The 16,475-nt window shown below is 36.3% G+C and overlaps 1 protein-coding gene across 7 annotated transcripts in view; it reads right to left on the bottom strand.

The window, feature by feature from the left end:
• The window catches only part of Ten-m (teneurin transmembrane protein Ten-m), an 887,979-nt gene that overhangs the window by 319,406 nt on the left and 552,098 nt on the right, over nucleotides 1–16,475 (bottom strand). For 3 of the 7 annotated variants that reach the window (XM_076367130.1, XM_031972875.2, XM_031972877.2), the window contains exon 1: nucleotides 1,226–1,820. The exons of the other annotated variants lie outside the window; for them this stretch is intronic. Coding sequence is in view for 1 of the 3 variants with exons in the window: in XM_031972877.2 (XP_031828737.1) it covers nucleotides 1,226–1,238 (13 nt within the window). In the remaining 2 variants the exon portion in view is untranslated. Of the gene's footprint in view, nucleotides 1–1,225; nucleotides 1,821–16,475 lie in introns of those variants that run through there. 7 annotated transcript variants of the gene reach the window in all.

Here is a 16,475-nt window from a genome sequence, read left to right as displayed (position 1 = left end):
AGAAAATGCTTATTAAATGATGAGGTAATCAGTTTTAGAATCCGTAGATATTGTGTACTACATAAAACATTGGAAGGACCATATTTCTCATGGTTACAAATAATTGATGTACAATAAATAAGTGTTTGATGTGTAGAATGTATGAAACAGTAGAAGAATTTACTATCAGGAGAAGATTATGAATTAAAAATTTCATGTATGAAAAAATAAAGGGATCGTGAGAGATACTATAAATCTTCAAAACATGAAAATTGTTCAGTTCTACACATTTCGGCAACACATATCAGCAATATTAACTCCCAAGTTATAAATGTGAAGAAAATCGAGGTTGGTAGAATATTTAAAACATCCCTTAATAAATACAAAACAGACAATTCGAAAATGTCCCTTCTGTTATGTCATTTTCCAATTTGGCAATCAGACACTTTTGTTATAATATAACGAAAACGAATTGTTTTAAACACGATGAAAATCTTAATCGCATAATTCGGTAGAAGGTATGACAGTTTCACTAAAACAACGACTTGACATTCTTTTTCAACTTAATTTTGATATCGTTCAGTAGTTCTGTAACAACATTTTGCCAAAACGATTGAATTAACAGAGATTATCAAAGGTATCACAAAAGAAACATTCAAAACATTAAAATAGAACAGTCCACCAATGAAAAAAGTAGGAAGACATTGTAAATATGTCCAAAAATGTAACTTTGAACGACTGTTGAGCTAAACTCTTCTACTTTCACTGAATCTACACTTCGAAAGGAACTTAATCACTTATAAAAACATTATCTTCCTGGAACACAATCTCGTTCATAGTATTCTCAGACGAAACTCGAAGGGTGCACGAACATTCTTCGAACTACCCTAAAACTCAAATACAAAGAGTCTCACCATCAAACACTAAAACTTGTGTCTAATGAACCAACAGTTCTAGCGGAAAAACTCGCGCTCGAATCAATCGAAAGAAAAAAGTTGCACGTCCCCTAAGATTTTCACGGCGGAAAAAGGAGTTCAAAGTTCCGGAGCAGCGACTTACAGGCCAGCGACCAAGCGGTCAAACTCTGGGCGTGGTGGGGAGGCAAGGATACTGAAAGAGCGCGCGATTTACCGTATATACGGATCCCACGTAACAAACAACTAACAATAAACTAACACAACGACCGGCTACCAGTGCACACCGCTAATTCGGGGAACAGAACGTCCTGGTTGAAAGCGGCACTCACCTAATTGGTACATCAAAGATCCTATACGATCAGCGACGATACGGTCGCCTGTGTCATAGTAGAACGGCACTGCACGACACTCTTAAATCACCATCATCATCATCATCATGATCATCATCTTGGGCACCGATCGTCGCCGAGAGAAAACACGTCGTTGGAGCGATGGGCTGGTTGTGCAATGCAGTTGCAGGGATCCGTGACACGGGACCGTAGGGGTAGTGGTAGCGTATATCCAGAGGTGGTCGGTGTATCCTCCAAGACACAACACATGTACACCAATGAAAATGTCCGACACTACAGGTATTAACCGTTATCCTGTTATCTCATCCGAACCGTCGACAACAACCAGATCCTTTCTCTCTATTTTCTTAATTTTTTTACGAAACCACTGAAACAGTCGTCCGTGAAAGAACGCGTTGAGTGGCTTGGGTCAGGGGGTGAGGGTGGGGGGTCAGGCTAGGTCCGGAGTAGAACGAGACGATCGTTTCGAGTCCGTCGTGATGCGTCCGGGTACTTATCGCGCTGAGTGACAAGCAATTACGTGTGTGTGTCTCGCGAACAAGAACGCGCGAGTAGAACGCTCGCGGTTCAGGAGCTGGCAATGCACTGACTGGCTTCCCGGTTCGACCCGAGTCCGCGGCTGTTACTTGTACGTAGCGCATGCGTGCGACAATACGGCGACATTGCGCCGCCGTCGATGCCGTTGCTGACATCGTCATCGTCGTCGTCGCCGACGTCGTCCTGCTCGTGGTCCTCGGCATTGTTACCCCTTCGTCCCTACTTACCCTTCCCTGGCCTGTCTATCGTCCTGCCGCTTGGTCGTTCCTCTCGGCGCGCGCTCGAGGGACGCGCGTGCACCTATACGATCATACCAGCCAGACCTTACTTCCGTGTTTCATCCCCTAAATCGGCGCTCCGCGCCCCGGAGAGCGTTCGCTACGGTGCCACCGTCGGGAAACACCGGGCCGAAAGAGGTGTCGACTTTCTCGCGTCGAATGCTCTCTTCTCTATGGCTGACTCGAGGACGTAATGCGAGGACCGATGACGGTAAGATTGGGACTGGATGCATCGGGAGTGGGGCGGTACGCTTAGGGAACCATTTTCTCTTGGTGCCTGTGTGTGTGTGTTCGATCTCATTCGTGGCTATTGTCTTTGATAGGTGCTATACGTTTTTATAGCTTCATAGATTCTTTTTTGACAAGTGAATGAGTCTGTTGGTTTCGCGCGGTTTATTGTCATTTCGGAGCCTTCAAACTTTTGTTGTCCTGTGTCGAAGCAGGCCAGATATTTCATTTTATTTCAGTTGTTAAGTGTTTCAGCAGTTTTTCTTACAATTATTCGTAACAATTGTATCATATACAGGTTAATAATTTTAATAATTTCCAAATGTTTTCAAATAAATTTCTACAGTGTCGTATTAAGCTATGTTGACATAAGTAATGTTAATGCAAGTAATAAAATAACGGAACTGAGGAACTTCGGATTCTAAATGCTAAATTGTCTCAATGTTGTTTTATATAACTGTGATTTTCTATAAAGATCGCAAAAGTTTTGTATGGAGTGTTAGAAATGTCTACAGGTGTAAGTTTCGGCTAGTTTCTTAACCTACAAAGGTAACATAACCGTGAGTATAGTCGGTGAAAGTGATACAGTGAACTCAAGACATAGCGGAGTAGGCACTCTGAAATTTAAAACTGTTGTCTTAGCTACGTAATATATCAGTCAATGCCATTCAAAACTCAGAATCAGATTAAGCGTAGCTTTATTACTGAATCTCAATCATTGTACGTTACATTGTACCTTATATTGCTATACTTTTATAACTGCTAATATATAAATACATTTATGTATGTAATTTAGTTGTATACCATGTAATAAAAATGTTTTCGTTACGATTTATTATTGCTAGTATTTATATACCTATATTTTGCTTAAAGACAAAAGTACTTTTATATATAGATCCTATTGCCATTTTTATTGTTACGTATTGTTTAAATTTTTTTTCAAGTGTCGTTTTCCAATAATTTTGTACGAAGTGGTAGATTTCAGAACAATCTGGAATATGTAATCCAATAAGACTATCGACATGTACAATATGTCGTTGGTAATTTTCGAATGAAAACATCACGACGTGCGTAACGCGTCTTTCCAGCGGAAGTGGTTAATTCAAATAATTAAATATATCAAGCCTTATAATGTAATGTATTTGATGTAATTTTACGAAAAAAAATTGGATATTTTATTTAATCTTTTTATATTGAAGCTATTCTTAATATAAATATTGAATGCAGAGTTAATTACTTGGCATGCATAAATTCGAAGGATTTTATATCGCATATAATGTTCCTATATGTTATACATTAGAGTAATTTCGCGTGAGATAGTCCAATCTCATTTAAATCGTCAAATATTTGTATTTCCAATTGGTTTCAGTGGTATACTGAATCTTACACAGAAGCCTATTTAACTATTCTTCGTATATGTAATTTACTTTACTAAATATATTTTGTTTCGTTAGGAAACAATGATATTTGTCATGTAATCGTTGTTTCAAAAAAAGTGAGCGACCTCCCCCGACTTACATTATACGTAACTCAAATTATAAAGTATCTACACGAAAATATATTTAAATCTTAAATTGGTTATTTTACAAGGTCATAATCTGTGGCTCGCGATCTCGTTAAAAGATAAAATGAAGGAATACATGGCATAGATAAATGTCTAACGTCAAAGGTAAATTGGTAGATCGATAGATAAAATAAATTGGTTCTAGTCGTATACACAAAGAGATCTGGAGCAATACCCACTTACTTGAAATTCGTCGTAAATCTATGTAACAAGTTCCTTATTCTTTGGTGAACAGGAAGCAGAGCATCGTAATATATATGTACGTTTAACCGCCTGATGCTGGAGAGTCGGATAAAAAAACGAAGTTGCATCATTCTTAATCCACGATGAAGTGTGTTAATTACAAATTAGAATTACATAGATATACACCATTATATCCTGTCTGCATAATTTAAACTTCATTTTAAATACCATTTTTCTTTCTTTATCTTCGATAAAATTATTGTTTTAAAATTGAATTTTTCGATAATCATGCCTAACAACCAACGCACAGATCATTCAGAACTATTTTATAATTATTAAAATCACAAAGACGCTTTTGTAAGAAATTATAAAACAACTTATGAGCAATTGCACAGACTTTTCTAATTTCTATAACAAATAATAAAAAATTGACTCTAATAGTCCAGCAACTCTAGCATGAACCCATCAAAAATTGTCATGCATCATTTGATTTACTGATCCTCATGTTACACGCTGCATTCTAAATAAATCGCGGTCAACCAACTTCCCGAAGAATCGTTTCCTCAGGACAAAGTTAAGTCGCGATTGGAGTGACATTCAATGCGTCCCTAGAAAATTTACGGGATACTCGATGAAGAAAGTATATTTAGCAGTTCCAATTAAGTGCGAGCCAGCGAAGGTTAAGGAGGCGTGAAGGATCCGGAGTCCGTTCTTGCTTTCTCTATCTGCCGGCACCGGTGCCGAGGCATCGTCTACTGTAATCCTTAATTGGTTCGCGTGATTCATTCGGTCCATTCATCGTAACTAAACTGTTCTCCGAAGGAGAGCCCGTCCTCGCCTCGAGCGACAGGACGGAGCACGCCGCCACGTTCTATCGTTTCTTTCTTCGTCCCTCCCGCCGTCGTCTTATCGTGTCCTCTCCCTCGCAGTCGGGGCTGCTCGAATACGCGGTAGATAGCGGTCGAAGGAGCCCAACGGTAGCCTGTCTGTCTGTAGTTATAACGTGGGATCAGATAAACAAACGTGGCTTTAACTTCGACTGACATAATCGGTCGTTCAAGTGAGAGACACGGGGAATCGAGGGTCCGTGGAAAAGCGAGCGAAGGAAGAAAGCCAGCGGATGGAGGGATGGCCTGGAGAAGAGAACCTGGTGGAGAGATTGACGATTACGCGGAGTATAGAAAAAAACACACACACAAGGAGATATATTCCGAAGGTGAGCAAAGAATAAGAAAAGAAATCTAGGAAATGGATATATAGATGGCGTTACGGTATTGCTTTATGGGAAAGGTTTATGGGATCATTCCTGGATGATGGTTAAGAGACGATGATTGCCTAGATCAAGAGTGATCCATGGGAAGGGTGATACCAATTTGGGGTGATCAGATAGTTTGTTTTGTCCTCGAATCTTAGATTTCTATGTAGAAGGTAAAACTAAATGACTTCTTCAAGCGTTAAGATTGAGCTAATTAATTAGCTTCATTGTACGTTGGATATTTATACTTGATGATGTGTAGTTGGAAAATATTGAAACATAATCTATACAGTTTACGTTTTATAAAATGTTTGTTTGATAAAAGGTAGGAAACTTTCAAAGTAATGAATAATTATTTAAATTAAGTGCTTAAGCAAAACGTGATAGTATTTGATGAAGCTCTAAGAATATATCTCTTGAAAAAAGTTTAGCCTGTTTTTTTAAATACTAAGAGTAATGTATATATATTGTATTAATGTATGTATGTTTTCAAAATGTGTCACTCTTTGTTTGAATTTAACTGTGGAGCATTCTTAGCTGATCCTTGTGATTTTTACTTAATAAATTACTTAATTAAATAATTTCCTTACAAAAAAAATTTTCTGCATAATTTTTATTTCAAAAAATCAATTAGTGTTAATATGTTTTATATATTGAACTGATTAAAATGCTTGTTCAAATATCTTCAACGATAAATGTATTTAATTTTCAACGCAATTTTCAACGATATCTATGTATTTAACAAGGAGGCATATTATTATTAAGGGTTGGCGATTACTGATGATATTGGAAAAATTTGTTCCTAAAATTAAAACAGATAAAATGAATTTTTTCTTAAGCAGAGAACTTTTTACTATATTTCATAATACATATTATATGCTAATCGTCACACGCTTGTATCCTTTTAAATATGCTGATAAAATTACGATATTCCTGATAATTCATGGTCTAATGGGTAACCGTGCAGCAAAATCAAATTCTGCCTCCTTATCATGAATACCTATTTTGTGGTATATAAGATTGTTACATTTTCTGATAAAATCTAACTGTGAAATATTCATTGGAACAAAGGAAATGTGTTTAAAAAAATATAAATTCATAACATATTTATCACATATGGAAACTTAAATGTATAAAAAAAAATTCCAGAAGAATGATTACTAAATCAAAGATAAAACTTCACTGCTCAATTGTTCTTTAAGAAAATATACCTTTATCTTTACATTCCTACAGGAGTATTCTTTATAGAAAATCTAATTATACTTTAAAACTAATTCTAAAGTAGATTTATATAAGACTTTACTGCAGATAGTTAGAGAATAACTTACACTTCTGCTCTCGTAAATTTTGTTTTCAAAGATTACGTAAACTCTTACTTTGGTCGGTAGACAAATTACGCCTTTAAATCACTAGCAAAGTATTAGTTGCTTTAAGAAACGTATGAAATTCAATTATAGGATATTTGGAGTAATTGTTTCCTACACCATTTATTTCATATTTTCTAACTAATTTTTATCTTAATTCTAAAATAAATAGTCCACAATGAAGTTACATACATAATGCATATTAATCACGCGTTAAATTGATTTCATTCCCTCCAATGATACGCGAAAGCTGATTTCATTTGATCCATCCATCGGCAAAAAAGCTCCCTAAAATGATTAAATCCACTGTCTCCCTACAGAGGAAAGAAATGATTTGCAGTATATCCGATGACATCGACGCGTTAATGTTCACACGGTCGCATGGCTCCCGATACGATGATCGCATCGCGTTACAATATTCGGGATCGTTCCCGGTCCATTGAATAACGCGACGATAAAACCCGGCCTTGTCTTCTCATCAAAATACACTTCTGATCTTCGATTGAATGTTCAAAGAAATTTCCCGTGTACGCGCCCACTGATCTCTCAGCCCGCTTCCGTCCTTCTCCCTTCTCCCAGCTTTGGCTCCCACCCCCGCCAAGCGAGCGAGAAATGGAATCGTGCAGAACCCGGGCCAAACATTTCTAAGAGTCGAACGGCAGAAAAAAAAGGAAGAATGGCTTCCGGGTGCGCACCTAACCGGAAATGCTCGACGACGAAGATCTAAGATTCGCGGAGGGGTTCGCGGAAGGGTGAATAATAACGTTTGAAATTCGAGACGCGGAATAAAATGATGTCGTGGACGAGAGGCGCGCTGGTATAGCATGGAGCGGATAGGGTGAAGAGGGGAGGGGGAGGGAGTTCTGAGAAAGGGGACGAAATAGTGGGTGGAGTGAAGGAAAACAGGAGCTAGAGGTAGAATATATGTATATCCCGCGTGCGTAGCTGCAGGAAAGCAAAAGGATACAAGAAAGGGCGTTAGGAAGGAGCAGGCTTCTAGGCTTCGTTCAATAAAACGGAATATCTAATAAGGAACAAATGCAGTCAAGAAAAGAATGGAGAATCGAGGCAGTGCCGGGATAGTTCGTTCGTCGGCGAAAGAGAGAGAAACAGAGAGAAAGAGGCTAGCGAGGTTTGGCGAAGGTAGAAATTGAAGTGCGGGAGTCGCTTTATTAAGGCCGCAGTCTATGCTCTATTTCAATTGCTGCGTCGCCTCTTGTACCTGTTATCAAAGGACTAATAAGACAACACCTTCCCTGAGGCTAGCCAATCGGTTACCGATTTCTATGTACAAGGTTGGACGTGCGACTAGGCGGGTTATGTGTTGGGTTCGATTGGCGGTAGGGAAAAGTTGGGTAAGAAGTGAATTATATTGGAGCATTTACTTTTCTGCGAGCGTACTGTTTTTCTGGTGACATGAAATGGGGCTTTGTATATTTTTAAATGGAAATGTATATTTTCCTTTTATACCTTTTCCTATGAAGTTATTCAATTTAATTCGTTCTTATCGCTAACTAAACTTGGCGTATATTTATATTTTCTACCTGGTTCATTCTCTATAACGTTTTTAGCAAATTCATCGAATAGTTTCACGCATATATTTTACTCTATAGGTCTATGTATTCAAACTTTAGATTGTATCTTTTTCTACGAACTAGTCTCTGTCCATAAAAATTTAAGAAGTTAATAAATATTTAGATGCTAGATCTTGATTCCTTCATTTCACGTTCCATAGACGCTTTCAATTCATCTGGGTCAGATCTCAAAGAAGACAACAAAGGAGAGGATCACGTGTCATCTTTTCTCGAGATGCTCCGGGAAAGATCTAGCGAGCACTTTGATTTCGATTTCCATATGCAGCAGTAAGTGTCATTATCCTATCGACCCTTTGTATCGTGCACAGATTTAAATAAAGCAATCTACGAATATGTAAATATGAAAGCCTCCATGGAATAGTGACGACTTCTTGCCTACATTTCCATACATGCACATTCATTCTGCATCGATCTTTCTCGGAAGAAAACTATTAGGCACAGTCAAAATTTTCTGCCCTGTCTTTTTCCAATTAAAACGAGCAATTCTTCGTGAATGCAATGGTACTACTATTGCTTGATCAAAGTACTCACACAATCATAATGCATAATGTTACATTTCATTTTGAAATGATCCTTACAACTTTTACTATTTATTTTATGCAACCTGTGGGTTTTTTACGTTTAAAACAAATGGAACTGTGTAAAATAACAGAGGATATAAACTTTAACAGAGCTGCATGCAAACTTTTCTACTTAATTAATGTAGAGTTCGTGTGTAATTTATTTTTACCTAGATAAGTATATAAAAACTACACTTTTAATTCTGTCTGTTGCAAATGAACACGTTTCATTATTCTCCAATGTCAATGTAAATACAAATATATTATATGCTTGTAAATTTACTCTCATTGTAAGTGAGTCCAGTATAATAAAAATTTCTTAGTTTTTCTAATTATGGCAATATATATAATTTTTTACATAATAATCTTTCGTACTTGTATTTTATAAAGACGATACGTTTCATATAATAAAATATTGTAACCGAGACTGTTATTGGAAGAAGTGCTTTCCACAGCACATATACACTGCCGCTCAAAAGTATCCGGACACTTGCGAAATATGTATTAACGTTGCATAAATTTTATGTAAGTGCCTAACATAGTGACTAAAACCGATTTTTTATAAAATTTCTAATTTCTTATTAAATATCTAACGTTTTAAATTAAAAATTACGTCTGTGGAACTTACCAATACTACACTAAAATTAAATACGAGATTCATCGACGTATCCACCGCGGTTAGATATTACCGCTTGCACTAATCTTGGCAATCTTTCTACCAGTTTCTTCATTGTTTCTGTGGAAATCTCTTTCCTCGTTTCTTGCAAACACTTCCATAAGTCCTTTTGCGATGTTGGGCACTTTTCACGCACTTTTCTGTCCAATTCATCCCATAATTTTTCAATGGGGTTGAGGTCCGGGGATTGTGGTGGCCATTACATAATTTTTAGTAGTTTTTCTTTCCCTAATGTCTCTAAATAGTTTTTACACAATTTAGCTGTGTGTTTAGGATCATTGTCCTGCATAAATATAAAATTTGATCCTATTAACCTACTACCGGTGGGCACAGCGTGTTCAATTAAAATGTTTAAATATTGTTCCTTGCGTAATATGCCGTCTATTTTGACTATATCACCCGCCATATTTTTGCCAAAACAACCCCACACAATAACCGAGCTACCCCCATGCTTCACCGTTGGCACTACACAATCGTCTAAGAGTTTTTCGTTGGGTTTTCTGCGAACGAACTGACGTCTTTTGCTGCCAAAAACTTCGAACTTGGACTCATCCGTCCATAACACGTTTTCCCAATTTGAGATTGTCCAATCTTTGTGTTCTTTTGCCCAATTGTATCGTTTTCTCTTATTTATTGGTCTTAAAAGTGGTTTTTTAACAGCCACACATCCACGGAGACCAACATTCACTAGCCGCCGTTTGACCGTCGCCACGCTGATGGGATCTTGCCTTGTCCTATTAACTTCCGCAGTGATTTCTGATGCAGTAAGACGTCTGTTACGTTTACTTATGGTTTCGATAAATCGGTCTTCGGATTTTATAGTTTTTGCTGGTCGTCCTGTTCTTTTTTTTGATGAGCAATCTTTACTTGTTGCATACTTTTTAATAGTGTCATGTACTGTTGACTTCGCAATTTTCTGACGCAGTGCAATTTCTCTAACTGTATATCCTTCTTCTGCAAGTGTAAGGATACTGGCACGTTTCTGTATCGATAATTCTCGTTTCGAATTCATATCTTCATGGAAAAGAAGCTACAGACGAACTAAAGCGAAGCTGGCGAGTGCATAGCGTTACCTCCATTCTTATCTCTATCGAGAGAACATAAACATATCATCAACAGTTTACAGACACTTAATACGTATTGAAGAACTCTATGAACTCGTTCTGCGCCATAGAGATGAAACAAAGTGGAACTTGAGATTCTTTTAAGCGTCGAGATCGTTCCATTAGATTTTGTATTTCTGTGCAGGAATTTTATTTCTGCATACTCATTATATAATTTGTACATAAAAATTAATTCTACTATGCTATGATACCTCAAAAAGGTTACAATAATAATTATAATTGATATAACCATTCTAAATACCTTTCGTACAAAGTTAAACTATGTTTTATAGAACAAAAGCAAGTGTCCGGATACTTTTGAGCGGTAGTGTATGTAGCAACCACAATCCTATATTTTACGTAAAGGAAATGAAATTAATACTATAGATGTTGTTATTTGGAAATACAATAGACACCGTTGTATCTAAGAACTCGATAACTCTATTTAGCTTCACTTTTTCAATAATTTATTCGCGAGGTTTGTTGAGTTTACTAGAACTACAACTGAGAAGATCGTTTACGAAACAAATGGTGGTAGCGAACGTGTTAATCGAGGTCCTATTGTACTGAAAACAGCGTAAAAAGAACTAGGTGTATCTGTATAATCAAGGCAAAACATTGGCACGAAGTCAGCGTGAACAAATCGAAGATTTAAATCGTCTGGGATGATACAGTAGGAAATGCAGAAGGAAATTCTGTATAGGGGGCGACATCATGCTCTCACAATCAGTTGCGCAGGCTGACGTTATCGCGCGCGGGAGATAGGCCAGAGGGTTGGAAACGAACAGAATAAAACTTCTTCGGAGACCTGTGTAGAAGATGGATGGTTACGGCTCGAGGTGAACGTCAATGTGGGCTCGCTGATGCATTCCGCTTTCAGTTCTGCTTTCTGTGTGTACAGCTCGTTGGATTCGAAGCATGTTAGCATCTTATCGACAACATGGTCCCGGGCTTCCGAAGAACGCATGAATCGTGAGAATCATTATGGACCCTGTGATTAATATTGCAGAATTATTTCGCTGCTCTCCTAACACTCTGTACGAACGCATTTACGCGTACATCGCAGGAGATTATGCATCGTTACAATATCTATCTGCATATTCTGTAAATATTTGATAGATAAAAGATAAAAGTCGTTTATTTTAAGTACTGTTTCTTTAGACTTATTTCTTTTTCCAGAAGGAAATTTAGGCTTTTATTTTTACAACATGACTTTTCCACAGCTGTTTTTTGCACTATCGAAATTTCTATAACGAAGGTAAGAGATGGCATAAAATTGTATTGTAATGAATGTAACTGTATTATATTTAACGATATTACACACATTGTAGTAGATTTAAATTTAATAGTTTCTGAGAGAACGAAAACGAAAGCTAAACTTGGCGGATTTACTTAATAACAGATAAAGGTGAGTCTTATTTCGAATTTAAATTGAAACGATTAGAAAACTGTTCGTAGTTTTTAATCTGGAACTGTGTATTACGTACTATTTCCAGAGAAAAAATTAAGTAGATATGTTATTTGTGATAATAATTGTTGTAAAGTGAAATTTAAAAAGTAAGACGTCATAATACATTATTTGTAATGGTAGTAAATTATTATAATAAACGTATATTCTTTTTATTTGTGATTTTTTAAAAAAACCCTCAAAAAGTTACAAAGTTAATCGCACTTCTCACTATGCTTTCTTACGTTAAAGTATACAACATCTAAGGATCAAATTTTTAACTAAATTAATTTTGTTTTTCTTCTAAATTTTCTTTTTCGTGTTTACTATTCTTAACCACAAATGACTGGAAAGTTAAACTTTATAGTAATTGAGAAAATTACAGTTCTTTAGACACGATTCAATTCATATTTTAGGTTCACTGAATTCTTATTTCAAAATAAATTTCACTTTATGACTGAAATAATAAACATTGCATCACAATAGGGATACTGCAATAGAATTTTTGTCCAATTAAGTAGATTCAGGGTTTCAGGTTTACGTTCCTCTAGCTGTTCACAGCGAACCAAGTCACGACCTGGAACAGGATGTCCGTAGAGTTACGGTTGACAGGTCAGGGTATAGCGAAGAGAAACAGCCGCCGGTTATTTTATTCGCTGACCAAGACCTTTTCTACGGATTATGATACTTTGAAACGATTTCATGGTGTATAAACTTAAAATACCTTCTGAAATAGGAAACTACCCTCAAAAAACACAATCCTCTTAAAAAAAAATAAAGTAGTCGACAGTAACCATTAAAAACTAGTCCAATAAGAACTGCTGTATAAAAGAAGTTACCTGTTTTACAGTTTTTTCAAAGCTTCCAGATCTTCTAGTGTTGTTTTGCCAATAAATTACAGATAAAAATTGGGTCAAAGAAAAGTAAACGAATGGACAAAATTTGTAATACTTTTTAATCTTTTAAGCTAGTGGAGATTCTAAAATTTGCTTGTATAACTGAGTTTCTTATTAAGAAAGTACAATTTCCCTGCGTTTCTCAGCCTTCTACTTTTCAAGATATTTAACTGTTTCCATATTTTAATATTAATGATAATCAAGTAAAGGAAGTACGGATTTGAAAAAATCTACTTTCTACGAAGATTCATCAAAATCAGTGGATATTGATTTAACGAGTCAACTGCGTTTGACGAGTATATACATCATCTTAAAGCTTGAAATGGTACTAATTCCTTCAGCGATAAATTGTTCATTTTCTCAGATAAACATGTAATTCTTGTTTGTTTTGCGTTGGTTTTTCATTAAAATATGTCCCAAATTTTCAAAAAAACCTACCTACCTTTTAAACAAAAATATTTTTCAAGATATTCGACCGTTTCTGCAAATAATTACGAGGGAATTTGTACATATCTGAAGGAATATTCGAAAAATCTTGAGTTTCCCGCGTTGTCGTTCAAAATTGTCTGCTGCTTGCGTACACGTTCGCACACCTAATCCTTTAGGATAGTGATAAATGAATGGTGACGTCGCGTGCCCATAATCGCGCTCACGGAATAAATGTTGCTAATTTCGAAGAAGGGCGCAGCGTGAACTATGCTGAAGGCCGCGGCAGGTCTAATTTATCTGGCAGCAATGTGCTGTACGCGGCAATTTAAAAGCGAGCGAGTGCGTATATAATTCAATTATTCACTCGAACCCTAGCAAACTTTTGTAGCATTGCGAGATTTATAGGTAAATTAAAGGTTAAAATAATGGTGCTCGTTTCTTGCTGCTTCACGAATTACACTGGCACAGGAAACGTTTCTCCTTAGGGCAAAACGGCTCCGTTTCCTTCTCCAACAGTCGTTCCCTCTTAGAAAACCACGTGACAAAACAGGAGCCACGACTTCCATTAATTTAATACCGGGAGATTACCCAGAATAAACTGATAAAACTTCCAGAACGACTTGCCGGTCTTTCCTTAATGGCGCGAAAATTTTGAAATTTGCACTTCTTTGTCCTTTGAACGGCACTTTACCTACGCAACGTCGCGGTCCGTGCCAATTTAAAACTTTCTGAAATCCCCTTCACACGTAAATCGTAGGAGGTTAACGGAAGGTTAACGGAATTAAATTCCTGATGCTTAGATATCGCCTTTAATGGGTTGAATGGAAGTTACGTGGACAGTAGGCAAACTTGTAAAAACGTTGAATTCAAGCGCACTTCATTGATATATTGATTTTTTCATAAAGTTTGTTCTTTTCGTAAAGTTTATTCCTTCCTACTGATAAAACTATGACTTTATTCTAAATATATTTTAAATTATTCACAACCAATTTGCTTCAAACGTGGAATATTGCTATGTACCTTTATATGTTCAACGTCGATTCTACGCAATAACAATTTAATGTAATGTAATGTCATCAACATTACTAGTATTATTAACATGTTAACTGTCACGGTGGTCACCGATAACCGGGTCGTATCAAAGTATTTAAGTACGTACCTAGCTAACTAAATAATAGTGTGACTTAAAAGTTATGATACCAAATCATTGATCATCAATTCTAATACCATTTCCGTTTTGTTATAATAAGATAAGTATATAATGCTGTACAAAACACTCTAAATTGTCGTGGCGGTCAACGTGTTAACCCCTTGCCTTACAATAACGTGCGAGACTCGTGACGAACATTTTCAATAGAATTTACCAAACATGAATATTACTCAATTCTCATAAATTTAAATCAAATATTATTCTTCTGTTATTAATTATTATATTGCAGAGAAAACGTAAGCGTACAATATGCATACAATTTTTCTCTTTTTTCAATCAATTATTACTGACAAAGTTGTTATATCGATCACAGTTGAAAAATAAATCATAAGGTAAGGGGTTAAAGAGGAGCGCCAGTAGGCCGGTAAATACTACAAAAGTGAGAATACCTTGCGTCGGTACATCAAACAGATTTGACAGTTGAATCATAACTGTTTGCTGCTAGGAAAAAAGGATGCGGCAATCTCCTGGTGTTTGGTCAAGCGGTGACAAAAAAAGGAACAACATGTACCAGCCGGCGATTTCAATCCTTTGAGATCTTTTGATGTGTATCTTGCAGTTGCGTTGCTTTGCACTACATTCCACGACGCTATGCGAGGGAGGACGACGAGGGCCAATGGCCTGGAATGAAACCAGGACAATTGAGGAAGAATGGAAGAGGAATGTTCGCCGTGAAAAAGAAAAAAGGACAAAGATGTCGCAGCCATCAGAGGTAAACAGATAGGTAAGGCAATGGGAAGGGATCCGTGCGAAAGACCATGAGCCAAGGTGGTTCGAGAAAAGTACAGAAGAATTTCGTCGGCGTCTCGTTTTAAGTTTTTTGCAACCGGTTCGTTTGATGCCAATTCGCCACCTACCTCCACCCACCTGCGGCGGAATCGAAGATCGCGAAGTTGCGATACTTCACAAAGACGAGGATAAAACGGGAAAGATGTGGGCGGTGGAGAACCACGAATGGAAATGGGACTGATGTAATGCAGCTGTGGTCAAAAGAAAATCAAAGAAATCAGGGAAGGCACACGCGATTTGCTGAATACATTTTCTAGTATTAGTGTGGACATGTCAATTCTTCTATTCCAGGCTTTTCTGCTTTCAGATTTTTTACAATTACCTGAGTTAGAGGACTTTGAACACTAGAACTATCAGGGTCAAAATGACCAATTCCTAATTTCTTCTTTTGCAATTATTACAAAATCGCAAACACATCTTTAAAAACTGGTTAAAGAATTTGATTTAGTAATACCTAAACTGAAATATAAACCAATTGAAATCTTAACAAATTCACGCTTTCAGTGAGAATTTATGGAGAAATTTTAAAAAGACAGTTTAAATGTTCGGTAATTCTAGTATTAACATAGATTTTTCAAGGAATGTAATATTAGGATTGGTTATACCAGCAACAATTTTTAGGGTAAATTAGTATAAGTATATATTATATATCTACTTAGGCATATCAATTGTCGTAAATTTGCATTATAAGTTTTACTATATTATATGAGCTTACTTATATGTTTATAAATAATCTTTATAAACAGAAAATGTCTGCTTGACTCAAAAGTGAATAATAAAAAACTTTGTTCCAAAATAACGATTATTTAGATTAGAAGATTTAACCTAGGGATGCAACAAAGTCTGTTGGTTATTGACATGTCAGATTGTATTAGATAAATTACCTATTAGATGTTACACTTTTAGATCTGTATATGCTCGTGATGTTGAAACTATCAATTTAATTAATCCGTCTTTTCCAAGAATTTTAATGTTCAGAATTATATCACTAAACTTTACATTCACTTGAACAATTTAAACAATTGATGATATGTATAATTATTAGATAAAATTAAGACTATTTTTATTTCTGAGAAAGAGAGGGAATTTGAAAACAATGGAAACGTCTTACTTTG

Source organism: Nomia melanderi, chromosome 4 (assembly GCF_051020985.1).
Source record: "Nomia melanderi isolate GNS246 chromosome 4, iyNomMela1, whole genome shotgun sequence".
Taxonomy (NCBI): Eukaryota; Metazoa; Arthropoda; class Insecta; order Hymenoptera; family Halictidae; genus Nomia; species Nomia melanderi.
The sequence above is the reverse complement of the archived record's forward strand: the minus strand, read 5'-3'. Positions and strand labels throughout refer to the sequence as shown.